The 25,670-nt window shown below is 45.6% G+C and overlaps 2 protein-coding genes across 3 annotated transcripts; both read right to left on the bottom strand.

The window, feature by feature from the left end:
• Positions 1-1,598: 1,598 nt before the first annotated feature.
• appa (amyloid beta (A4) precursor protein a) lies at positions 1,599-20,662 on the bottom strand. Of its 2 annotated transcripts, XM_028431538.1 has the most exons (17): positions 20,486-20,660; positions 10,437-10,604; positions 9,055-9,184; positions 8,857-8,969; positions 8,565-8,755; positions 7,979-8,349; positions 7,456-7,623; positions 5,501-5,634; positions 5,053-5,127; positions 4,816-4,974; positions 4,555-4,683; positions 4,381-4,480; positions 3,677-3,889; positions 3,538-3,591; positions 3,003-3,094; positions 2,148-2,294; positions 1,599-1,802 (listed from the first exon to the last, which is right to left on the bottom strand). In XM_028431538.1, the coding sequence occupies exons 1-17, from the start codon at positions 20,543-20,545 to the stop codon at positions 1,701-1,703; spliced, it is 2,406 nt and encodes an 801-aa protein (XP_028287339.1). In that variant the 5' UTR covers positions 20,546-20,660; the 3' UTR covers positions 1,599-1,700. The 2 variants fall into 2 exon arrangements, with proteins under 2 accessions (XP_028287339.1, XP_028287347.1); XM_028431546.1 differs by lacking the exon at positions 7,456-7,623 and having other exon boundaries at positions 20,486-20,662.
• A 255-nt stretch (positions 20,663-20,917) lies between these two features.
• cyyr1 (cysteine/tyrosine-rich 1) lies at positions 20,918-25,542 on the bottom strand. The gene is made up of 4 exons (XM_028399567.1): positions 25,249-25,542; positions 23,677-23,773; positions 22,902-23,062; positions 20,918-21,691 (listed from the first exon to the last, which is right to left on the bottom strand). Exons 1-4 carry the CDS (start codon positions 25,325-25,327, stop codon positions 21,558-21,560), a joined length of 471 nt encoding a protein of 156 aa, XP_028255368.1. The 5' UTR covers positions 25,328-25,542; the 3' UTR covers positions 20,918-21,557.
• Positions 25,543-25,670: the final 128 nt, after the last annotated feature.

The raw sequence follows: 25,670 nt of genomic DNA, 5'->3' as shown, positions 1-25,670 counted from the left end.
GAGTGAGAGGTCACACTGACAGACCTTTAACACCAATCTATGAGGATGAACAGGGGTGCCTGCGACTCTTGATGGTGAAAAAAAAAAGCCGATCACCTATATGGAGAGTCGAGTGTGTGTTGATGGCAGAGAGCTGAGGAGCATGCCTGAAGGAGAAGGAAGGGACGTGCTGAAGAGAGAAGGGGGTGGGGGGGTGAAAATCCATTATATACACAGACTGCCTGCCTGCCTGGCTATCCATCCGGAACTGCAAGTCATTTCCTCCCCACCTCCTCCTCTTCCTCCTCCTCCTCCTCCTCCTCCTCCTCTCAGCACTCCACCTGTTCTATCTGCAGAAATGATTACAAAAACCGAAAGCTTACAAACACCGGAGTGAAAATGACAACACGTACACGCAGATATAATCCTAACCCCACCCCCATCCATTTCCTTCTTAACCTTCAACAACGTGCCTTAAATAAAAAAAGCAAAAGAGAGTGACTGAGAATAATATACAAAGAAGAGATGATGCCAGAAAAAAATCAAAATCAAAATGAGAAACACACTTAAATTCAAAAATCACAGATCTCTTTTAAATGTGTATTTTTTACATGATATCAAAGCAGAGGCTAGATTTATATATATATATATATTTTCATCATTGTTTGAAGTCACGTGGTCACGAGAAGATACTAAAATGTACAATCTTGCTAGAATGACAATCTATATGTGATCTCAAGAAAGAGCAGCGTTAAGATCTTTTTTTTTTTTTTTTTTTTTTAAATTGTCGCCGTTTCTCCAAATCCTGTCATGCACTAACATAGGAACAGCTAAGACTTCAGCATTACTTCAGTGAACAGTACACGGAATTTAAAAAAAGGACTTTACATCGGTTGACTTTTTTTTTTCTCCGTTTTCATTCTTTTTTTGAAAAAAAAAGATTATATATATATATATATATATATATATATATATATATATATATATATATATATATATATATATATATATATATATATATGAGAGAGAGAGAGAGAGAAAATAAAAACAGCTCATTCAGAACACATAATTACTAACCCTCATCATCAACATTATCATCTCCAGAAGAGCTTTGTGTGACTTAACACAGCCCAGCTGTTGTAAGAAAAACAAGAGGATGAAGAAGGAGGAGGAGGAGGAGGAGGAAGGGAGGAAGGGAGGGAGAGGAGGCTCACATATACTCCAGTGTAGACTGTAGTGCAGTAGTGGTGCAGTAGGTGGGAAACACTTGGCCACATTTATTATAAATGATGATTTGAAACTGATCAGTGGTCAGATTTTCCTACACAAGCCCACACCCTAAAAAAACTACTGTACACTGGCCCTGAATCAGTGTGGAGAGAACACGCGTCTATCCCTTAAACAGGAGTGGGTTTGCTTCGATGCACTGGGCAGCAGCTCCACCCCCCATACATCAGCAGGCCAAAATGGAGCAACGTATAAAAACCCCTTCCTTTAATTAAAAGGCGTCAGGCTCCAATAAAGTGAACAAAAACTGGCGTGGCCACAGTGTCCGCCCAGGCAAAGCAAAAATGAAAGACACCCCGGTACAGCCGCTCCATAATCTACGCCACACTGCCTTTTTTTTTTTTTTTTTTTTTAAGAGACTAAATGAAGGAGGGGGGATGGGTTGGGAGGGAGGGTGGAGATTTGTGTGTGTGTGTGTACAGGTGACATTCTCCTCAGTTCTGCATCTGCTCAAAGAACTTGTAGGTTGGGTTCTCGTAGCCGTTCTGCTGCATCTTGGACAGGTGGCGCTCCTCAGGGGTGACGGCAGCATCCACCTGGAAGGGAGCCAGGGAGACGGAGGAGGTGGTTACACACAAACAGAGACAAACACACACATGCTCGCGTGATGTATACAAACGTAAAGAAGGAAGTAGTTGACGTAAATAAAAGCATGGCATATTTTTTTAATTAAACTACTAATGAAAGTTCTCAACTGATAAATGTGGATGATTAGAAAAAGGAAATTATTCTAATCTCATTTTATTTAGGGAGCAAATCCAATTATATAAAACACATTTTAAGGCTTTTATCTACACACACATGCATACACACACCAGACTGACTGAACAGCTTGTGCACACACATGCTCAAATAACCACCACAGGTCAGCCGTTTCTCACCTCGATGACTCCGTGGTGGATGGAGGTGTACTGCTTCTTCCGCAGCATCACCAAGGTGATGACGATGACGGTGGCTATGACAACGCCTCCGACCATCAGGCCGATGATGGCGCCCTTGTTGGAGCTCACGTCCTCCGCGAAGAAGACCTGCAGGGAGGACGGAGAGGAGTTCACATGCTGCGTGTCAACTCCTGAGTGACTCAGCTCTGAAGCACATGACAGCTTCAGCTTATCGGTCAGATTATGGCGCTCTGCGGAGCTCCATTTTCACAAACTAGTCGCCTTCTGAAAGCAGGACTCCCCCCGACAGACATAAACAAAACCTTCAACTTGACATCTGAACACCACTTTATCCTGCTGATTGAGCTTACATCGAATTAAGAGCGGAGCTGAAGAGGCAGACTGCTCATGGTAAATGCAAGAAATGTGATATGTAATAAAATGCAGGGATTAAGGGATTAAATTCTTTAGGTGAGAGGAATGAGGTGCGTGGATTTGGATTTGGACTGAGGATGGATTGAGGTTTTTGTGCTGCTATTACAACACCAGATGAGATTAATGGCTGAGTGCAGAACTGGGCTGTGGAGTATTATTTGTTCTGAGATATCAAACATGAAAAACTTAACACTGATCAGAGGGCAGTGGATTTCAGGGAAGAGCACACCAGTATGACGCACGAGGTTGTCTCCATGGGCACCTGTCTCCATGGTGACAACCTTGAGAGTTTACCAGGAGGACAAAGTGGCGACATGGAGCAGAGTGCATGCATCAGGAACAATGTGTGTGCTAATTAAGCAGCCTGTATATTTACTCGGATCCATGCATTTCAAATGTGCTTCTGTTTTGTTTGTTTACCAGTTTCTGGTGGTGGACTTCATACTCGGTGCTCTGCCTGTCCTCCGTCTCCATCCGCATCTCAGGAATAGCTTCCATCTTCATTCCAGTCACTGGCGAGGCAAGGGAAAGTACAATCTATTATGGATGGTGACACTCACAGACATGCGGGCAGGAATAAAACTGAAAGCTGCACAGGATAGCAGAGTGTTAAAACGCAGCATGCATAAACCCCACAGCTGCATCACAAATCACAAAGCAGACACACACCTGCGTCTTAATGGAGGTCAAGTGGCGCTGGCTGTATGCAAATCCTCATAACCACTTTATTTCAAGTGTTTACTTGCCAGCTACTCTACAACGCTTTTTAAATATGCAACATGTACGTCAGCGAGTCCTTTTCAACCCACATCTGTGCAGATTAATGACCCATTCTGAGCAGAGATTACATTAGGTTTATATTTTAATGTACCATCATTGATCAAAGGTGGCCTCTAATATTACCATATCACCACCAGAGGGGGCATGTCTCTACACTGACAGCAACAGTACTGACCTGGCCGTGTGGGGATGCCTCTGTCAAGACTGGGACGAGAGTCCACGGCCTCGACTGAAGAGAAAGAGAGAAAGAAAAGTTTACTTTAAAGTGTACAAGCGAAAATACATGTCAGGTGTAATCCCGCAACAGTATTTACCCTTGTTCTCTGTGTTGGCCTGGTTGAAGCTCTCTGGGTGGATGAAGCCGGCTCCTCCAAAGCTTAGCGTGTCCTCCTGGGGCAGCAGGTCGCTTTGGGCGTCTCTCAGCTCCTGGTCGGGCATCAGGGCGTCATTTCCGTAGCTCACCCTTACGTCTGTCTGCAGGTTGGCCAGCTGCTGAGCCATCTCCGCCTGCTCCCTCTGCAGGAGCTCTGGAAGGAAGAGAAGAGGTCGGACTAGGTTTTATTGTGTTTAATATTCCATACAGCCTCATGAGTATAGTATTCTATATAAAACAGCTGTCAAAAAAGATAAATTTTTTTATTAAATCTGATGTCTAGCAAAGACTGAATGCTGCTTTTTTTTCCCCCTCCTCGGTAGTACAGACTGTGACCGTCTCTGAGACACAGATGGCTGCATGACGCACACAATTCCAATAAACCCAAAAACCCACAGAAACCTCGCAAATGCAGAGGCGGGGGGAGGGGGGGGGGATTTATCTCCTCTGCAAACAGTTTCATTTGACTCTAAACAGAAGAATTAGGCCAAATAGCTCCAACGCCCTTATCAGCATAAAAAAAAGCAATTTTGGAGGCAGGAATTTAGAGCATTCAATCTCTCTGATACATGTAACACAATCAGGACAGTGTGTCCTCCTTCATATCTCTGCAACTGATGACTCTTTTTGTGACGACTAACTCACCAACTTGGTCCTGGATGTCCTCAGCTACACCGGGGACTTTGTAGAGAAGTCCGAGAGACTGGTTCATGCGCTCCTCGATGACACGCAGGTGGGTCAGCACCTGTTAAAACAACAACATCAGCTTCCCTTCTCCTCTGTTAAAACAGTGGTCAGTCAGAGAAGTCAGCGTGCTACCTGAGGTCTGATCTGGGCTGCCTTCTTGGGATCCACCATGCGGACGTGTTCGAAGTGTTTGAGGGTGTGTTGCCTGTCCTTCTGCTCGGCACGCACGTACTTCTTCAACAGGCTGAAGACATGACGGGGCTGCAGGAGAGGCAGATGAGACAGAGACAAAACCGTGCCCATGCAGGAGAATTATTCATGGAGCAGATGAGATGAAAGACACACAACACAACATCATGATGGTAAAAAACATTAACTGTGTCTCCAGCGTACCCTGGGCGGGTCCTGCTGCAGTGCGGTCAGGTAGCTCTCCAAAGCCAGCCGGCGCCGGTCGTTCAGCAGAGCCTCCACCCGGGCCATATGGGTCTCCACCAGCTGCTGACGCTCGCTGGCTGCCTCCTGCTCCAGCGCCTCCACCTTCTCCTGGAAACGCTGTGCAAAAAAAATGCACACATTTTAGCAGAGAAAAGCAAGAAAATAAATAAACATTATCGTGTCCGGCGTGTGCACCTGGATGACGGCCTTCTTCTCAACACGTGGAAGGTTCTTGGCCTCCCTCTCAGCCTCCTCCCACTCCCTCATCACCTGAGCCAAGGATGGAGAAACTCATCAGAACTGTCAATCTATACATTGAGGTGAGACTTTACACAGCTGTGAGGAGGCTACATGAAGGCACAAACATCCCTTTTCATTTCTGACTCACTCGAGTGCCTGCATCCAAAGCAAACGGAGCCTAACTGAAGTACTGCACAGACTTCTGCAAGTCATTCTAAGCTAAAGTAAAGGTTGCTCTGTGAAAACTGTGATGCTGCTGCTGACTGACTATCTGGCTCGAGCCGCTTGATTTAAGAACGCAATTAAAGTTTTCATGGCTCAGCCTGCCCACCTGGGAGGGATTAACAAACGCTCCAATTCATTCTTCTCACCACACCTATTCATAGAATTATGCGTCTTCTACCTGGGACATTCTCTCGCGGTGCTTGGCCTCCAGGCTTTCTTTGGCCTTCTGGAAGTGGGCGTGTTCGTTCTCGTCGGCAGGTGTCTCCAGGTAGTGGTCCACCGCATCGGGGGAGCTGGGCGTGGCTGTGGGTACTGCATTAAAATGAGAGAAAGAAAGAGCGGGTAGGTGAGGCACACTTTCATTTAGTTGCCTCTGCACACAAACACAAAAGTCCAGGAAGGGTTAACAGGGTTAGAGAGGAAGAAAACAAGATAGTAGCTGTAGCCTCCAGCCTCCAAAAGCAAATAAGTGAACGCCTCAGATGACCCACAGTGCTTTGTGGGAGAGAAACAAAACCCCTCTCTCATTTATATAACTTCATTCAGAGCGTGATGGATCTCGCCTGCCAAACGACTGACAGTGGAATTCATCCTGTGGGCTCAGGAGCACAGGCTAAATTGTGGCCGACTTAGCAGCGAATAATAAATTGGCTGGGTTATTGCGTGAAACCTGGATTTAATCAGTGGAAAGTTGATTATGTATCTAAGACTTGCTATCAGAAGTGTGCAGTGTGGATCTGTGTGCATGCGTGAAGGTCGAACGTCACGTGAAATCGGTTATGTCTGATGGCAGCGCATGACTGCACAAGATCCAAAAACAACAGAGGGATGAATTCTCCGTGACCTGAGCCGAGCTTTAGCTGTTTGAATACTACTGCGTTTGTTAAGTTGTATTTATAAAGACCAGACTGAGAATGTGTGTGTGTGTGTAACTGTGGGGAAAAATACTGCAGCACTTTCTCACCTCCAGCAGAGCTGAAATACCGTAACAAATCACACACCTAAACCTGCACACACACACACTCTGCAGATAAAAGTAGATCAACATATAGGGAGATGGAGATACCACGACTCCATTTTGCTGCAGGGCAGATGCACACACACACACACACACATAGAGCAAGGTCACTGAACCCTAAAGGCTAAAATCAGCATCAGAAGCAAACACACACACACACACCAGTTCAGTTTGTGAGTGAAAGATCGAACTCAGAGGCAGGCGATGCTCTGTTAAAACTCTCTGACTGTTCAGGAGTCGTTTTCTCTGGTAATCTATCCTCACAATGTGATGTTGGAGGCAGGTGGAGACCGCGTGATGTTGTACTGATGAGTTTTTCCTCACATTTGTATAATAATTTGACATCTGATTTCACTGCATTCAAAGGATTAACTACAACTTCTAGCAATGAGGACGGAATAATGTAAGCAAGCTCTCAAAACGTGAGTGATGTAACGGGTAATGTGCAACTGAGCGCAGATTATTGCAAAAAATAATTCCTGCCCGGATGATTTTACACCTCATATACATGCTCAGGTAATAAAAGACGATGGCTGTGGGAATGGCTGGAATCAGTGGTTTTCTTACATGCTCCATAGCGCAACAACAGCGTTGCCATGGCGATGCAAAAAATGTCTTGCAGCCTCTACAAAAAAGCTGTCCGTGAAAATGAGCCCCAGCATCTGAATCACCTTTCAAAATAAGAGCTCAGCAGGGTCCCAAAAATTACATGTATTGGAAAATGGACCCAACCTGGAACCAGCATCATTTACAGCCCTACAGCTCAGAGTAAAGGTGAAGGCAGGAGTGAGTGTACACACAGGTTTGAGAAAGGTAAGGTCACAAATGTACAAGGAGTGATTGATAAGTCCGTGGCCTAGGAATCTATTTTAGAACATCACTGACACCCTGCTGCACCTTCAGCAAGGTACTCGTCCGCAACGTTAAGCCACAAACTTCTCAGTCACCCCTTTGTTAATTTGCATGGACACACACTGGGAGTGTGAGGAGTAAAATGTTAGCCAGAAATGCAGAAGAGAAGCACACCAAGCAGCTGTTAATATTTGGCAGTGAAGGGGTTATTAAGAGGGCCCAGCAGCCACACCTGCAGGTTGGCTGCAGTGGGCGGGACTTACTGACGCTGCTGCAGACAGACAGGCAGTACTCCTCTGACTCAAAGTTATTCCTGTTGCCTCCGCAGCCACCGTAGATAAACTGAGCACAGCGGCCCTCCTGGCGGTCAAAGTACCAGCGGGGCAGCATGGCCCGGCATGGACCTGTCTCTGCATTGGCCCAGCATACATCTTGGGAGGACACACATGTATACATACACACACTCTTGTCAAAAATGTACTGTAAGTGTGTCACCTCTTTCACTAAAAATCAACAACATGTAACAGAATGAACAACAGAACAGCATCTGAAGCGTTATCGATTCAGCTGTAGGACCAATTTAACACAAAATGAAGAAACAGCGCTGCTACAACCAATTTTGATTCTAATGGAATGTAGCTAATGAAATCTGTGAGATGATAAATGAGCAAGAGAAGTGACAACAGGAAATTAATTGGCGAGGAACATGAAGTTCGCCCGTGTTGTCGTTCTGCTGAGACTGTCACACACATTAATGGGAATAAACAACAGGAGTGAGTTACCCACCTCTCACAACTTCTTCCACAGACTCGGTGGTGGTGGTAGTGGTTGTCGTCATGGCAACATTGGTAGTGGGCTCGTCGTCATCATCGTTGTCATCAAGCGTGTCGACAATATCGTCATCCCCTTCCTCCTCCTCCTCCTCCTCCTCCTCCTCTTCTTCCCCCACTACCTCCTCATCCTCCTCTCCGTCTCCATCCTGGTCGTTGTCCAGCACGTCCTCTTCCTCCTGCTCTTCCTCCTCATCTTCCTTGTCATCTTCCTCATTCACCACCTCCTCCACTTCCTCTTCCTCCTCCTCCTCCTCTCGCTCCTCCTGTACCACAGATGGCTTGGTTTCCTCTTGCTGCTCAGCTGGCTCTGGCTCCCGCACCATACTGGGGGATAAAGAGGGATGGGGAGGGGCAAAGGGAGAGCAGTGAAGGTGAGGGTGGAGTAAGGAGACATATGGAGGCGAGATGAGGAGGATGCAGAGGAAGGAAGGCGGGTATGAATTTAAATTATAGCATGCAGTTTGCTCTGAAATTCTATCCTGAGATCTGAGCGCTGATTACACTGCTGCCGCCTTGGCCTCATTTATCTGTGTGTGTACCTGTTGTCAGAGTAGTCAGTCTCTGCACCACCCCACCAGACATCAGAATCATCAGCATCCTGCTCGGCGCTGTCGGCATCGCGCTCCGCCTCAGCGGGACAGCATACAAACTCCACTCCTCGGAAGCGGTCGATGCCACACGGCAACAGCATCCCGTAGTCATGGAGATTCATGGTGCGGTCCCCGCATGACTGCAGGCACAGAAAACACATCAGAGTGTGTTCGTGCTAGCAGTGGAGGTGTCTTTAGTGTGTGTGTGTGTGTGTGTGTGTGTGTGTGTGTGTGTACTCACCTCCTTGGCTACAGTGTGCCAGTGCAGGTGGCTCTCACACTGGTCCATGCGCTCCTGGTGCAGGAACTTGCACTTGTCGGGGACGAGCAGGGCATCACTCACAAACTCTCCCACTGCGATCACATTTTTAAAAAAAAAATCCATCATTTGGTTGCTATGGTAACCACTTCGACATTTATTGGTGATGAGGAGACTCACCCAGGCAGCGGTAGGGCACCACGATGTGCATGTGACTGCGACACTGCTTGCGGCCCTTCTTGCACCAGTTCTGGATGCTGACGGGTTGGTTGGCCTCCACCACATTGGTAATCTGGAGTTCTGGGTACACCTATATACACACACACACACACACACACAGCATTGTGTGTTCAAATGTTTGCTCTTCTTTCATTAAACGTTATCCCCGCAACAGCTGATGACCAGTCTGCTGCGCTTCTGTGTCAGACTTGTGACTGGAATTAACACTGATCCATGCCGCTGAGGTCACACAGTTACAGGCATCAAGTGAGCTTTTGCTAATCTATTCCAAAGATTACCCGTCTATTCTGTTCCTGGCAAAAATATTAAGATGTTTTTCCGCTGTGTCTCCCCTCTGTACCCCTCCCAGACATGCATGACATCTGCCTCGGCACAATATGCAGCATGTCATCCTCTCATTCTTTGTCATGACACCTCCTCTGCTATTTTCTCTCCCAAAGCAGAGGAAAAAATAGTCATTCTGTAACCTTCTTGGTTCCTAGTTGTCACACTTCGTCTTTGACGTTCAGCTTTAGGGAGGAGAGGAAAGCTCACAGTCTTGTCTTTTTATATTTTGTGATACAAAAGGTTCAAGCTGTAAAGTGTTTATCAGTAGATTTGTTATCAATGGGAGAGATGAAGTTATTGTGCTTTGAGGCTGTCTCCTCCTTATCAGACAACTCCTCTGCCTGTACCCTGTTGTAAAGTGCAAGTGGGTGAAATGATGCTGCTTTGGAGAAAATAATATACCAACAACTCTTACAGGAGACACATTCAGTGTTGAATGTAGCTTTATACTTTACAAGCCACTTACCGTGGCTTGTAAAGTAAAGTCACATGGATTTAAGCAGCTTGTTTACTGAGCGGAGTTTTTGGCGTGGTGTCATGCTGCCAAATTGAGGATTTTGGTGACTGAAAACAAATCTGCTTGCAGGCTGTGTAGTCCACTCACGACAGACTTTTTTAAATGTTCTCTCACACCAGCAGGAACAAATACCTCTTCTTACAGTTGCTAAAAACACTTCTATTAGAGAAACACTCCTCTCACGTCTTATCAGTAAAGAGGCTGCTCTGCTGCCTTTTAAAGTGTCACCTTAATGGATAAAAATGTAAATTACCCGCCCAAAAAAATCCTACTTAAATGTCATGTCTATAAAAATTCATCTCCCAGATTTATTGCTCACTGAAAACAACATAAACACTGGGTAATTACAGTCTGAGGGTTTCCCATTTTATGGCGCCCGTTTCCGAGCAATGATTAATTCATACAATATAGATTCACATCAGCTAATAACAACATGTAACACAAGACCCCCACACACACACACACACACACACTGTACCTCCTGGCAGTACTGCAGGATGCCCTCCTTGGTCCCGATGCAGCTCTTGGTGCCCGAGGGGTCTGGCTCCCACTTGCCGCTCTGCACGTTGATGTGCATGTTGAGTTTGCCGCAAAACATGGCCACCTGGGGCTCAGCCAGCAGACCCATAGAAACATCTGTAGGCACCTGAGGTTGAAGGGAGAAGAGGAGGAGAGATTTAACGAGATATACCGCTCATCTTCTTTGAGCACTTGTGCTGAAAAATGCAAAACGGATGCAATTAAATGTTATTACTATGATAGAAGAGAGAGGAGATAAGTGTGAGGAGAGCCGGTTTAAGGGAAGGTGTGCGTCCTCAGTTTCTAAATGTTGCAATCATTTTAAAAATGCATGCATCTGTGGAAGAAAAATGATGAAAATCAATAGCCTTACTAGAATAAATTACCTCAAACCAAAGGCCTGGAGCAAACAAATACTCCCTCTGTTGTCACACACCTACTCAGCTGCCCTGTGCTAAACCCTTTATAGGAACAGTGTACATCTCTGTGGTGTTTTTGTCTTTTTCCAGCATGGTATAGTGTTTATATAAGCCTCTGCCGATTTGCTTTTGCTTCATTTATCCCCGTTAGCACAGCTCAAACTGAGAGCAGGTTGGCTGGAGGCAATGGGAGTGAGCAAACATGAGTGTGTGTGTGAAGGGAGAAGGTCTGCCTTTGGCACGAATGTATTAATTTTGTGTTAATTTGCACTCCTGTGTGTCGATTTGTGCCTCTTCTTGTGTGTGTGTGCTACTGCTGTCTGCCTGCATAAGGAGGTTTTGTGCTCGAGTTCCCCTAGGAGAGGAGGTGCAGACAAAACACTGAATGTCTGCATTGTACTGGCAAATGAGCTAGAACAAAATGGGAGGGAATATGTGAGGAAAAAGGCGAAGGAGACAGAGGGAGGGAGGAGAGGGACTGCTGCCATTGTGCTCTCCCTAATCTTGTTAATGGTTTTGAAGGCCCTGGCAGGCAAACAAATGTTGTTTTGTGAGATGCATAGCATATTTTTTTTCCTCCAGACTTTATTCTCTCCAAGCAGCCCGGGGCACAAAGTCTGCTTCCAATATGAGAATATATTCAATTTCCAAGCTGAAAACTCAAATCTTCGGATCGATTTAGCAGATGTGCTCGCTCAGGAGCTTTCAGCAAGCTCCTCTGTATTCACCTGAGACCTAATACAATAAAACCAGCACCTGAACAATGTAATACTACAGCAATCACAGGAAGTGTGGGTGGGGATTCATACTAAACAGATCACATTACAGTCCCCGGGTCAAATATGCACCTTCAAAGTTCACATCCCCCTGCAGGTCAGCGTGATAAGACACAAGCTGTGGCTGCACAGGCATCAGTAAATCCCTCACACACACACACAAAGCAGGGTGAGGCTGCAGCCCTCCCACCACTGACAACTTAACACTGGTGGCCATCAGTCCTGACACCGAGCCATCTGCACCACAGAGGGTTATTTAAGGGTCTCCTACTCCACGCTGACATCTGTGAGTGAGCAGCGCTAAGAGGCAGAGATCACATCATTACCAGTAAAAACCAGCAAACTCAGAAAAATAAATGTTTCAAATAATCTTTGAAAAGTGACGCACATGCGCTATCTTTTAATTAACTCACTTTCAGGGGTGCCCGGTTTCATTTTGACCCTATCTGTCCAGCCTCTGGCCCTCACTCTGTCGCCTATTCAAAGAGATAAACCAACGTCCTCTCTGCTCTGAGCCATAGGTAGGCAAATCAGTGCCTACTGCTTGCTGACATTCAAATTCTTTGTGTCACCCTCTTTTGGCTGGTAAATCATATCGTAGCCCATCGTTCTCTCTCTCCTGCCTCTCAGCCTTTCCACCGCTATCTCTGCACCGCTCCGTCTTCTGTTTGAAGGGGGAGGAGGGAATCGGCCAGGCCTTCGCTGCAAGCTTATAAATCAAGAGTCCCAGGATGGCGGCAAAGGCAGGAATAAGTAGAGAGAAAGAACAATAATAACCACAATGGCGAGGAACGCAGAGAGATTGGAGAACAGATGAATTGGACAATAAGCCTTCAGGCTCAAGCAGAAGGTCAAGAGCTCTGTAAAAGTGAACGGATGTGAGGATGAAAGGCCGGAGACAGGGAGGAAGAAAAAACAAAAAAATACAACAATCAGGAAACAGTAGAATGTCTGGAAGCACACAGGAACACCACAGATCATGCTGCGTGCAGAAAGGATTGCACACACTTTACAAATCCTCCACAAAGGGATTGTTTTCTTCTGACTAAACCTGTGAAGCTAGAATCTACCCTGACCGAGCAACAGATGGCACAAGGCAGCCTGATGAAATGGCGAGACACATCAGCCGCAAAGTGTTGTACGTTATAGAAGGAGACACCAGGCTTCCCTCCTCCTTCGCTCGCTCTGTCTTTATCCTATCTCTGCTCAGGTTCACAGCCCTGCCAGTCTGCCAGCCGGTCGTCCTGCAGGGAGGGGAGGGAGCAGTAATCTGGGCACTGGGGATTAGGACGGCAACCCGGTCAGGAAAAATATCCTCCTTTGGTCTCAATCTGGCATGATAGCCATCACCGTAACAACAGGGGGAATAAGCCAGAGGGAAAGGAGGCTGATGCTATATGAGATTGACCCTCAGAAGATGGTTCAATTAAAGCCAGCTACTTCTCCCTGCAGAGAGAAATTAGAAATGACGCAACAGCAGAGGTGATCCATCAAAAACGCTTTTCAGCTTCCTGCAGATTTTATTCATCATATTAGCTGATGAAAGAGCTCTATTGTTCCATAAACCTGGAACTAATAGACCTGAGAGCTCCAGTTTAGGAAGCTAGAAATAGAATTTTTTAGCACCCAAACTCACATATGTGACCAGAAAATGAAGCTTACATGCAGCCCGTGTCCGGTTAGAGCCTGGCATGCCATGCTGGTCTACAAAAACACATCCAAAAAAAAATATGGGGGTGAAATTAAATTTAATTTACCCCGAGGCAAAGAAGAAGCACAAACAGACAAGACAACAATCTAATAATATAATGCAATAACATACAAGTTTATAGTAGCAGAGCGATTAAAGCCAGATTATTCTGCTGCTGCAATCTGATAGAGTGGTTTGCTACCCCCCGAGGAGGTTTACGGTCAGGAAGCTGCAGCACAGACGGCTCCACATGCAAGAGGCCTCATGTGTCTGCCTGTCATATGTTCATTATTTAGCAACTTTAATTTTTGATCTTCTATACGCTACACACTTTATGTAAATCCTGCAAGAACCCGCTCGATGCGATGCAATCAGCCGCACGAAAAAACAGGGCTGGGTCACATCACCCATTACATGTGAATGTAAATATTACATCACAAGCACAAATAAATCTATCCTTGCACACACACACACACACACACACAAATAGATGCTGAGAGACAGTTTAATGTATTCCAGTGAGCCAAAAGCACACGCAATCTTTGAAGTGTCCCCATGGGCGCTGGTCCTGCAGTGCTATTAATTGTACAGTCTTATCAGAGCCGTCCAGGCCTGCCATGGGGGAGCTGGGTGAAGGTGGAGGGGATAAGCGGGGAGTGTGTCTTAGATCAGCTCTCATCCCAAAGGGAGACTCCCTGGAGAGTGAGGAGCTGTACAGACACACACACACACACACACACAGGCTTTCTCTCATCTTTTGCTATGTCTAGGCAAGAAGCGAACAAGACAGGGTGTTATTGTCCAGACCGTGACATACTGTACCACACATACAAGATAATGTCAACTAGATGGTTAACAATGGCTTAGATAGATAGACAGTGTGGCAGCTTAACACAATGAAACTAAGGACTTTACTGTGTATCCTTTAAGCAGTTATGAGTGGGATAACGTGTTATGTGATGCGATACACTTCTACAGCCTTACTTCTAGCCATTAATCAATCAATTCCTGGGGAACGGAGCAGAAGCCCGGCCCGAGGTGCATCGCTGTTTCCTTCGCTTGTGACAGCTGAATTAAACAAAGAATGCTTTTTCACAAAGCTGCACACACACACACACACACACCTTGGCATGCAAGCCCTGCTGTTACTTAAAACCCTTCAGATCATCTCTGACCAGACTCAGAGTGTGTGTAACACTATCTGTGCCTGATGTTTGGGAAACAAAAGACTGTGTCAGTGATTACAGGGCAGCCAGGAGCTGATCCCCCTGCCCCATGTACTCCCTTGTCAGCCAAACGTTCAATTACAGACTAAATTTAAAAACACAGTGAAAAGGCACATTTTGAAAAACAGATCTGCAATCGATTGGATTAACGTGTGGTGAATCTGGCTATAATGAAACTCGAGCACCTTCAGGAACGGGCGCAGCACCATGTTCATTCAGGCATTTCTTGGATCAATAGTCAAGTCTGAGATAAATATTGATCTTCTAACTTATTTGGGCTTAAAAGGTCAAGCTAACACAGTCGAATGCTTCCTCGTGTCATGTTCACGGCTCTGACTCTGGGCCTGCTTCCCTCATCTTCAAGAGCTTTTCCACTGAGTCTAAGAGGAGAATCTAAGTTTGTTTGAAGAATTATCTTCATTCATATTCAGTGCGATTAAGCTTTGTCTCGAGGGCTTCCTCAGGAATTAGCATCTCAGACAAATCTGTTTAAAATCTGATTAGAAGTGTGTAGGAAAAACAGTTCTGAATTCTGCCCACTTAATTTGTCTAGACGTGATGGAGGGACTCTTGGTTTCCTTAGTTATAATCACCATGGATACGGAGGCTGCTCTTAGCCCCAGGGAGCTGCCTCTTATAACCTCCCTCCGTCATCGCTGTGGCAACCTGAGGCAAGACTATTATCAAAGTCACCTGGGAGTGAGAATTTCATCATCAGTTTTCTTTGGAGAGGAAGTGTAAATGTGTGTGTGTGTCAGCCACTAAGCCTGCAAAAATGTCCCGCTCGTTCAGCGCCGCTCAGATCTCTTGTGCACACATGTTGATGATACGCTCTTTAAACTGATGCCACTCTGGTTTGAAATGATGCAAAGTCTGTCAAAATCTCTTCACCTATGAGGGCAAAGTCCAGTCACCATTTCTACTCCACCATACTTGACATTCTTTCGCCTGAAATAAGTGTGTACTTGATGTCTTTTTCACACATTACATCATCTGTCCTCAATGGGCTGTGCCACAAGAGCAACAAAAGACACACACACACACAGCACTCAGCGTGTTAGAGCCCTCTTTGGTGCACATTTTACCATTTTAGAAAAGGTTAAATGAAGCAGTTCTGTCCTTGAAACACCAGACTCCCTTCAGAAAATGAAGAACTACATGGATGCTTGTGAGCTGAGGTCACTTTCATCAGTTAGTCAGAGCACCGATGGGTGTGTACTTCCAGAAATATCATCATCAGGAGCTGAAACAACCAACAGAAGTGATGCAGCATTACAGTCAATTTACACAATTTGACTTCCTATCACCGCCCACAACAAACACACACACACACACACACAGCTCCAGTTTACTGTACAAACACAGGAAGAACACCCACTTTCATGGAGACCAAACAGGAAAACAGATCCAGAAATAGCGGCACACACGGCCGAGAATACTCGTCCACATTTTGACGCAACACTGCACCTACACACACACACACCATAGACACACACAGAGAGCTTGGCATTTGAAACAAGTGTTCCAATTTCACAGTTGGGCTCCGAGAGCACTTCACGTCATCTACAACTGATGGTGTGTCGCCAGACTTGAAGAGGTTCATAAAGCCTCTGATCTGTGAATCTCAGGCTGAGGGATACGCAGCACATCAGTAACACAAAAAAAAGGGGAGAGTGACAAATTCATCTGGAGCTAAAAAAGAGAGAGCAGAGGAACAGGCAGGAATAATACAGAGTGGCCTAATTATAGTCCAAGTAGCAGGCACCTGGGGAAGGCTCTACTGCTATGGCAACCCTGAACACCCAAGATGATGAGAGTGTAGACAATGGAAGCGAGAGGATGAGATCATTTCTGCTGGTGAAGGAATATTCAGTAATCTTTATAAAACAAGGGCTTTTTTTTCTGTGGAGACAGAGATGGGGAAGTATTCAGTCATCATTAAGAAGAAAATCTCTCCAGAAATAATGAGTCAGCAGGAACCAAAAAAAAAAAAAGTGCTGAAAAGACGAAAATATGAGCATGGTGGAAAGTAGGAGAAGAGAAAAAAAAAATGGCACGGGGAGTCCGGCTCTGCGGTGGTTCCAAGAAATCTGTCTGCGTGATGATGGAAAGATTCTGGATTTGTCATATTTAGCTGCTTGCTGAGATATCAAATGCAAGCAAATGTGCAAATGTTTAATCCCGACACATCGATGCATGCACGCTTACTTTCATTTCTGCACGCTTTCTGACCTTTCAGCTTGGAGCATGAACAACATCTGGCACACGTCTGGAGGTCAGCGAAACGTATTCGCATGAGAAGCACACGTCACGTTGCACAAAATCTGATCGTGAATTCACGGAACTTTTTATGATGGAATCTAAGCAGGATGATCTACTGTAGCTCTGCACGAGCCTTACTCTTCTTAGCCACACAAGCAGCCTGTTGAACTAAGTCAAAACTCATCCATGACGTGTCATAATTCATTATAATGATTGCAACACCATATGCTACACACCCACTCTTGAATTTATGTGCAGCCATCATCTTTCATACACTCATAATGTTGCAGCCTTGTGACGAAATCCATGATTAAACCCTGATTGTACTGGCCTTGGCCCGATTATCACACTGTCGGTCATATCTCAGTGGAAGGTCAGCCTCGTACATAAGACACACTGCAACCCTGACTACTGCCAAAAAGTGACAGGAACGTGCTTTCAGATGTGGAGACTGTGGGCGATGCACCCTGTGCTGCCTGCTGGGTAACAGCACGGGTCAGGGCGGAATGTCGCTCAGCTTATTATTCAGATTTGGTACCAACAGCTGCTTACTCAGCAGCAGTGGAATGAAGAGTGTGTCTTTATGGTGCACTGCTGATATTTACAGATGGATATAACAGGCCAGTCGTGATGAATGGTGCTGCCTGGTGGGAGATGAGCTCTAATAGTGTGAGGTGGGAGGGAGAACGGTGAAGACGAGCTAATTATTGGCCAGAGGACACAAGCAGGTTCCAATATTTTGAGCTGAAGGTGCAGAACACAAATCATTTTTTTGAGCTGCTTAGACTTTATCTGGAGCAGAAATCTAATCAAACCTCCTCATGTTTGTTCACAGTATCGCTTTCAGAGGCCAGGTGTACCACACAAAGCAGGCCTTTGAGCTGAAGTCAGCACCACCAGATTCCTACCATGCTTTGAACGAGAGAGCCGGGGGCTCCAGTAGGAGAAAGGCACAAAGACAGCTAATGACTACGAGTATTAAAAAAAAAGAAAAAGAAACGTTCAACACAAGGGAAGAGGAAGGCACAGGTGAGGTGAGCTTCTCATGCAGCTCCAAGCGAGCACATCCCTGTTTCCAGGCACCATGACAACAGCAATAACATCATTGAAAGGTCAGGAATTCTGTTCTCCAGGACAGAGACAGGGGTGGGTGCACTAATTGGGAACACTGTGGCGTCAGTGTTGTTGTTGACACAACCAAGACGGACAATGTGCTGTTTGCACAAGGTAGCTGGTTGGACATCATGGATGAAAAAGAGGGAGGAGAAAGAACACGGAGGAATGAATGCCAACTAGACCTTTTTACAGTGAAAACAGAGATTAGCAAAGGTCAGTGAGGGCTGTAGCTCTTCACACCAGAGCCCAAAAAGGCTTTTACTTGACAAATTACCTAATCCTTTACCAGTTGTTTTAGCTCCTGGTGTGACATAAAAGATGTCCAAATGCAGCAGAATTCGGTTTCTCTGACTTAAAGCGATGGGCAGCTCAAGTCTACAATCATTTCACACTCTCACAGTATAAAACAGAAACAGAAGTGCAGCCGAGAGGGAGTGCGTGAAACAAAAGAGAAGAGAAGCGGATTTTTTCTGCTAAGACTGCAGCAGAGAAGGTGCCAGAGAAACACTGGCAGTGCCAACAGCCATAATGGCATTAAGGCTCGCTAATAAGGAGGAGAGGGGCTGGTCCGCCCGAAGGCTTGAAAGGACTGCAGTACGCACACAAACAGGCTGCCTGCACCCATCCAAGAGCCATTTCCCAAGGATTTCCAAACAACACAAAAGGGCTGGCAACCAACTCCCACGCTCCACATCACGGCCAGCATGTACAGGGCGGGCCCGTCAGGAAAAGACGCTTCCTAGAGCTGTGTGCTTAGAAGTGTGTGTTTGTGCGGGGCCACTCATGGAGGCAACATAAACAAGCCCCAACAAGATCAAATAATAATAAAAAAAAAAAAAACTGCATCGTCTCATTTTCAGCTCCGATTTAATCTCGCCTGTATTAATTCTTACACGTTTCATCTCTCGGACGCTTCATGTTGATAAAATACACAACTCACAGACTGTCTGAACTTGTGGCCTCTTTGCTGCTTTATTCAAACGAGACAAAAAAGCATCCAGGCTGATCCTAAAAGGCTCAAAACAAGCCGAATATAGCAGCCAATAACCAGCAGTATTGACAGGATCACACAGGGCTGCAGCTGCTCTACAGCTGGATGTTCAATAAGCATCACTCAGCATAATGTCACACGAATGACGTGATATTTGTGCACTTTACATCCACAAAAGCCTCATCACTGCACTATAAAAGCATGCACGGTGACTGCACTGCACTATAACATGACAGATCTCACATGAAACTCCCTGTGATGGATCAGTACGGAGCCTGGAAGGCAACAATGAGTACAGCCTCCTGTTGGCTTCCCAGGCTCCCGACCCCTCCATATAAATGCTGCAGTGCACCGCCGCCATCTTACTTCTCTATTCTCCACCAGCTGACAGGAATATGTGCAGGGCGTTAATACTGATCCGTTTGCCTTGGTAACATCCGTATTTACGTGATATTCACGTCATTTTTTTTTGTTTTAAAGAAAGAAATAAACACCGAGGCGTCACGTTTTTATTGCAAAAGGAACAAAGATGTCTTCTTGACTTATTTCCATTCCCAAACACACGCCCACTCTCCCCCTCTTCAAACATTCTATCCCCTCGGGATATGAAGAAATGAGACAGCAGGCTTTTCATTTATTCACTGTGATTAGTTTGAGAATGAATTAGCCTAAAATCAATAATAAACAGGCTATTTTAGGCTGCAGCAGCGTGCGTAAATATTTGCGCACTGAGGGTAAATAATCAGCTGCTTTACACAACTTCGCAATCGAAGAAATAAAAAAAAAGGAGAAAGAAACAAAGTGGGTGAAGATTTAAAAGAGGAGACGTCCTCGCTATTGTTACACAGCCACATTAAATCAGCTCCCACAGGCTTTACTGGAGAAACGGCACCAGCAGGCACCGGGACGAGGGCATTTAAAGCCACCCTACAACCCGTCCGCTTATACAATCAACATCATTACTGATACATGATCATATATATACTAATAAACCACCCGGCAGGTTGTACGACATTGATTAAAAACACTGCGTAGTCTCTGTTTTAGAAAAAAAAAATCCAAGTACTTGCACTCTGGTAGGATTTTACACCGTACTTCCGGTTAAACCCTTCACAATAAAAGGGGTGCCAAACAATACGCCTAATACCAGACTGTGCCAAAAACACCACTGTGGAAACTACAACGTGGTTAAATAATAATGCATATGTGATCATTCTGCTTTTAATTGTTACAGTGGAAATCCTAAGAGTCCGTTATTAATTCTAAACAACGCGTACGGGCGGACAAACTGGTAGATTAAATCTCATGTTTGTCTTTGGTAATTAATCTGTAGATACGAAATAATTATTCGCTATAAATGTTCTAATTTACCTGGTGTTATTGTAATAAAAAAAGGAGAAACTAATTATTAACAGCTCAACTTCCGGTTGTCTTCATGGCTAATGCTAGCTAGCTTCACGCGTTTGCTGACATCAACAATATGGTGGAAAATACTACAAATTCTCGCACAGAAGCGTCTTTTTCTTACCTCCACAGCCATGGACGAAGCCGCCATGGCCAGCAGCAGTAAAACTACCCGGTCCCCCATGTCGATTGGCGTTTGGCCGAGCGGTTTAAACGTTAGCGTCGGCTGAGAAGACTGAAGCGTGTTGAGCGCAGCGCCGGCGACTCCCGTTGTCTGATGGAGAGCGATATCGAGGCTGCACAGCTGCTCAGCGCCAGATCACCTGACCACAGCAGAGTGGGATTAACACACACACACACACACACACACACACACACACACACACAAGCACACACACGTTATCGTTCCACGCTCGTAGCCTACATGTATGCGCACTTTGAATTTTTACGCACAGAATCTCACCATTTACGCACATCCATTATGGATTGACAGTGAATAGAGACTGAATGTTGATCATTTAAAAACATCTTTAATTTACAACACAGTCACTGAAGCACATTCATTATAGGTTTTAAACTCATTATTCAAAAACACAGTGAGGTCACTTTCTGGTAAAAACATTAATTCCCTAAAAAAGAATGCTTCACAATTTTTCAGGATTTAGGATTTCACCTCATATCAGTTCAAATTAAGGCAAAAAAAAAAAAAAAAACCCTTTTAAGGTCAGAAAGTCTTTACACATGACAGCTTTAAAACAGCTTCAATCATCAGCACCCACCTCCTGCTGACATAAATCAAGTTTTAAAAAAAGTAATGGAGGGGAAATGGATTTTTTAAAAAAGAGTCTACATTGTGTCCTGGAAAGACTTTTCCTCTCCAGTTGTGAGGTTCCCCTCTGTGCTGACAAAAGTGGTCTTCACCTTCATCAAAGCTGTGTGCAGCCTTTGATGTGCACAGGCGGGGTGACGGATAAGAATATTGGATATTAGCAGGTAAAAAGTACCAGCTGCAGGCCACTCTCTCTCTGCCCGTCCTGGCCCACATTTTATCAACTGATTATTTAACAACCACTGGCTCCACTGTGGAGGAGGAGGTGCAGCGAGGGTATTCAGGCCTGCCACACTTTTACACAAGTCTTGATGGGTGGGTACCCAAATAGCAACAGCATCCAGAGGTGTCCAGATGTTTCCTTCTTTCACTTGCGGGTGCAGCCAGGGTAAGGAGGAGGCGGGGAGTAGTTGGCAGGCCTCGGCTGAGTCGGGGTGTAGGGTGGAGGGTGCAGGGATGGAGGGTACATCTCGTAGTCGTAGGTGTATGGAGGTGGAGGACCTGGACAAAAATAAAGAAGCATTAGTTCTTAAGAGTTCGTCTTTTCCTTTAATATTTACACACTTCACATTTCTTCCATTTTTAATGCGAAGGAGGTTCACAGAAGACAGGCCCCATTTTGCAGCTGGTTTAACAGGACAACTGTGCCCTCTAGTGGCTGGACTGATAAGCTACACTCTGGAGGAAGACTTGCACAAACACTGAAGGTCAAAAAATGGCAGAAAGAAAAAGCCATTTCACCCACATTATTTAACAAATCAAAGCAACACACAGGAAAGTACAGATGTTAAGCCCCAACACGCTGGAAAATAATCCTGCTGCATACAGCGCACGAGCATTCATATTGCATCATGTTGAGTGAAACCCGATCAGAGCTGCAGGCCAGTGTGAAGAGCGCCCGTCCAGTGTAGCATGAAGGCGATACAGTGAGGAGAATGAAACATGATAAATAAATGATGAGCCCCAGAAAACCCTTTACATTCCCGCAGGCTGCACAGGAGTGTCACAGAACACCGACTCCCATATGCAGACAGTGTTCTCATGAATCCATCGCCTCCATTCATCCTGGTCATATATCTTTGGGATTTTTATTTTGCTCAAGGTCAGGGAGGATCCTCTGACATATTACACCTTGCATTTTTTTTTTAGCTGTTTTCTATTCACATCTTGTTGTCTGACAAAATGTGTGTGTACACACACACACAGTCTGCAGCTTCTGGAAATACATACATAGCAGTTTGGCATGGTTGTGCTGGAAAAGATGGCGTCAGGATGGCACCATGTTGCTCTGAAACCTGTATCCAGATGTGCACTAATGGCTCACAGATGCATTTCAGCTTATAACAAACAATACAGCCTCCAATTCTTTTGTACTTTTCCAAAAACAACCTCTCATCTCAGACTCTTCCAGCTAATAAGCTGTTGTCTGTTTGCCTCATTACACAGAGATGTTCCACCAGCTATTTTCATGCACATTTTTTTTTATAACTGTTCGTTGGAAACAAGATTGTAGTCCATCATAATGAGTAAGCTGAAACCAGAAAGCTTACTATTGTCCTTAACCTTCACGTCTGATGCCACTTTTATTAATTCATAACTTATTCAAATGTCAAAAGTTGTTCACAATATTTATCAGTGCTTAAAGTAGAACTGTTGTGTGCCATTAATCATGATCTTTACTATTATGCGCTCCTCAGAGCATTCATCCCACCTGGATAGCCCTGGCTCACAGTGTTGATGAAGGAGGTGCTGAAGACTCCGACCCGCGCGCCGCGTCCGTTCTTCATGCACATGCACACACACAGGAACAAGGCCGCCACCGCCCCCATCAAAAACACCACTCCGAACACGATCCCGGAGATGGCAGTGCCCCTGAAAAACACACACACACACACATCATGAGACACTCAGTCAAGTGTGAGAGCCAGCAGCTGTCTCCCAAAGACAGGCTAGCAATACTTCTAAGTTGCTGCCATGGAGATGGAACTCAGCTGTGTGCAAATGGTGAGATGATGTGACAGCGTGCAGAGGAGTCTGCGATACAGAAACGGACTCATCGTTCACAGGTTTTTTTTCTCCCCCCCACCAGTGTTAGTCAGCATGTCAGATTGAGACCTGAGGAGCAGCCAAGTCATTCATAGGAGAAGCAGCTTTATTTTTAAGGTGGGGGTGCAGAGTGCAGAGTAATGGCAGGCAGGGATCAAAAGGTCAAACCTTCTGGCTGGTTAAAGGACAGCTGGTATGTGACTTAGCTCTCCCTCATTTGCTCTGTTACTCTCAGTACATCTAGCACACATAGACGCATACAAAAAAAGGACTGTTAACCTGACGTGTGACATGATTAGAGAGCCATCTGAGACGTCATCCTTGCAAACGGTTCAAAAAGAAAAGGGCAGAGATTCGGAACTTCCGTTAGATCAAACTACAAAGCTGTGACATCAGGAGATCCTCTAGTGTCTGTCACGGATATCTGTGCATTGACTTACGAGAGGACATCCCCAACGTAGGCGTAGTAGGAGCAGCAGAACGGAGGCGATCCGTCACAGCAGTACTCTATACAGCTCTCACACTGGGCCTCACTACCTGCAACACACACATTTCCAATTAGGGTTAAAAGACATTTCTCACACATGCTATAATGAATGAACCCCTTCATGCACCAATGTCAAATCACACATCCTGAACTGAGCAGCCTCTTTTTATACCTTCCATTATGAGCTCCCAGAACTGGAGAAGGATTTTCCTGTTTTATAAGAAGCCATCAATACCTGTGGAGCATCTGGGGGGGAAAAGATGAATAAGAGCTCAGCAGGAACCCACTTTAGTTTTGTGCTAGCCTGAGAGCTTTAAAGATGCATCTGGGCTCATGGAGTACATGGCAACCAGCAGCCGCTACCGTGAACCTGCTGTGCAGATGGCCCTCATGTCGGCCGAATAGAAAACAACAAAAAAAAAACACACACAGCAGCAAGAACAGAATTAAGTCTGTGTGCAGAAAATGCTGAAATATTAATCAGGCAGTGGTTCCAGCTACTCAAGTGTGGAGACTGGCTCAGTGACAGTGACAGTAAACTCATTATCTTTGGGTGTCAATGGGTGTTTCAGGGGGAAGTGGCGCTGAAATCAATATTTGATGGGAAAAAATGTGTAGATCAATTTGTTGACTCAAAGTTGGAATGGAGGTTCTAGTGTTATTATTCTTCATGTCTCTGCCTCTGAAATCAGGACATGATGCACACGAGATCGTGAACCACAGCGGCTGAATTAAGTGCTCTCTGAGTGGGAGATTATTAGAATGTGTCTGCGTGGGTCATTCAAATTTAAACCATCCGACATTTTTTAACTGTCGGTGTAGATAGAAGGATCCCTTACATGCTTCTGTTGTGTGATTGTTGTGGTTTATTACCTCCCCTCCCTCTGGTGCTCAGCCTACTTATTTGAAAGCATTGTGTACACACAGCTGTGCCTCTGTGTGTGTGTGTGTACTCGTCTCAACCTGCTGCCACAGCACCAGCCCTTATCATCTGCCATATTTGTGTCTGTTCAGCGTCGTCGTGCTGATGGCTGGGATTGTTTCACAATCAACACACTTCACATGAAGGCCCCTGCAATGAAAACAAGCCGTGTGTACATGTGTGTGTGTCTGTCTGTTTTTGTGGTTATGGAGTTTTGACGGATGTTCCCTTTAATTTAACACCACCTCCACCTCCCCCTGCAGTCACAGCTCTGATACTTCCATGTAATGTCAATAGGAGGTCCCACTAAGCAGACTTCTGGTGTGCTCTGTCTGGGTGGTCCTCTGAGGTCCTGGCTCCTGTCTCTCCACACGGTGGCAGACAATAAGCACCATGTCCCCTCCACCTCCACCCCCACCTTCAACCTCTCTCCCCTGCCCCCCCTTTCCCTCCACAGCAGCTCGGTATGTGTGCTGCTGCAGGGGGGGAAGTTTTCACGTGGTGCACAATTTATCTGAAGTTGTTGCTTTGTTTACTCCCCGGCAGCTTATCTGTGAGGCTGATGGAGACATTCGTTCAACACAATCCCACAGCTACACTCACCAGTGAAGAAACAGAGCAGCAGTGAGTTCCTCAGCCACTTCCATCTGACCGCCTGCGTCCTCCTCCAGGGAGTTTCCATGATCTCTCTCGCTCTGCGTCCTCTCCTTCGCCTCTCCTTCACCACAGATAGAAGACAACAAAAGCCTGTAGGGTCACCTCTTTGCCTCTCCAAGAAGCATTGTTTTTTTTTTTTTTTATCAGCAGCGCGCACACACACACGGACGAAGTGTTTCCTGCTCTCGGAAGAAGTGAAGGAGACACCCGGCTTGAGTCCTCCACGTGTGCGCCTCTCTGTGCTGCGCTCTTGTTTCCCACACCTCTGATTGCTGAGGTTTTTTATTCTCCTCCTCCCTCCCCGGTGCGCTCAAATTACCCTGCTGAGTTCACACACACACACACACACACACACACGTTTTGTTCGT

Source organism: Parambassis ranga, chromosome 2 (genome assembly GCF_900634625.1).
Source record: "Parambassis ranga chromosome 2, fParRan2.1, whole genome shotgun sequence".
NCBI lineage: Eukaryota > Metazoa > Chordata > Actinopteri > Ambassidae > Parambassis > Parambassis ranga.
This window is presented reverse-complemented; position numbering and strand designations above follow the sequence as displayed.

Excerpts from the sequence above, each read along its gene's own strand:
- appa (XM_028431538.1), bottom strand. The coding sequence starts at position 20,545 with ATGGGGGACCGGGTAGTTTTACTGCTGCTGGCCATGGCGGCTTCGTCC. Across the intron at positions 4,481-4,554 it reads CAGCCCAGATCAGACCTCAG|GTGCTGACCCACCTGCGTGT; the intron begins GTAGCACGCTGA and ends TTGTTTTAACAG. Across the intron at positions 3,592-3,676 it reads GGCCAACACAGAGAACAAGG|TCGAGGCCGTGGACTCTCGT; the intron begins GTAAATACTGTT and ends CTTTCTCTTCAG.
- cyyr1 (XM_028399567.1), bottom strand. The coding sequence starts at position 25,327 with ATGGAAACTCCCTGGAGGAGGACGCAGGCGGTCAGATGGAAGTGGCTG. Across the intron at positions 23,774-25,248 it reads GCTGCTCTGTTTCTTCACTG|GTAGTGAGGCCCAGTGTGAG; the intron begins GTGAGTGTAGCT and ends TGTGTGTTGCAG. Across the intron at positions 21,692-22,901 it reads TGTGAGCCAGGGCTATCCAG|GTCCTCCACCTCCATACACC; the intron begins GTGGGATGAATG and ends ATTTTTGTCCAG.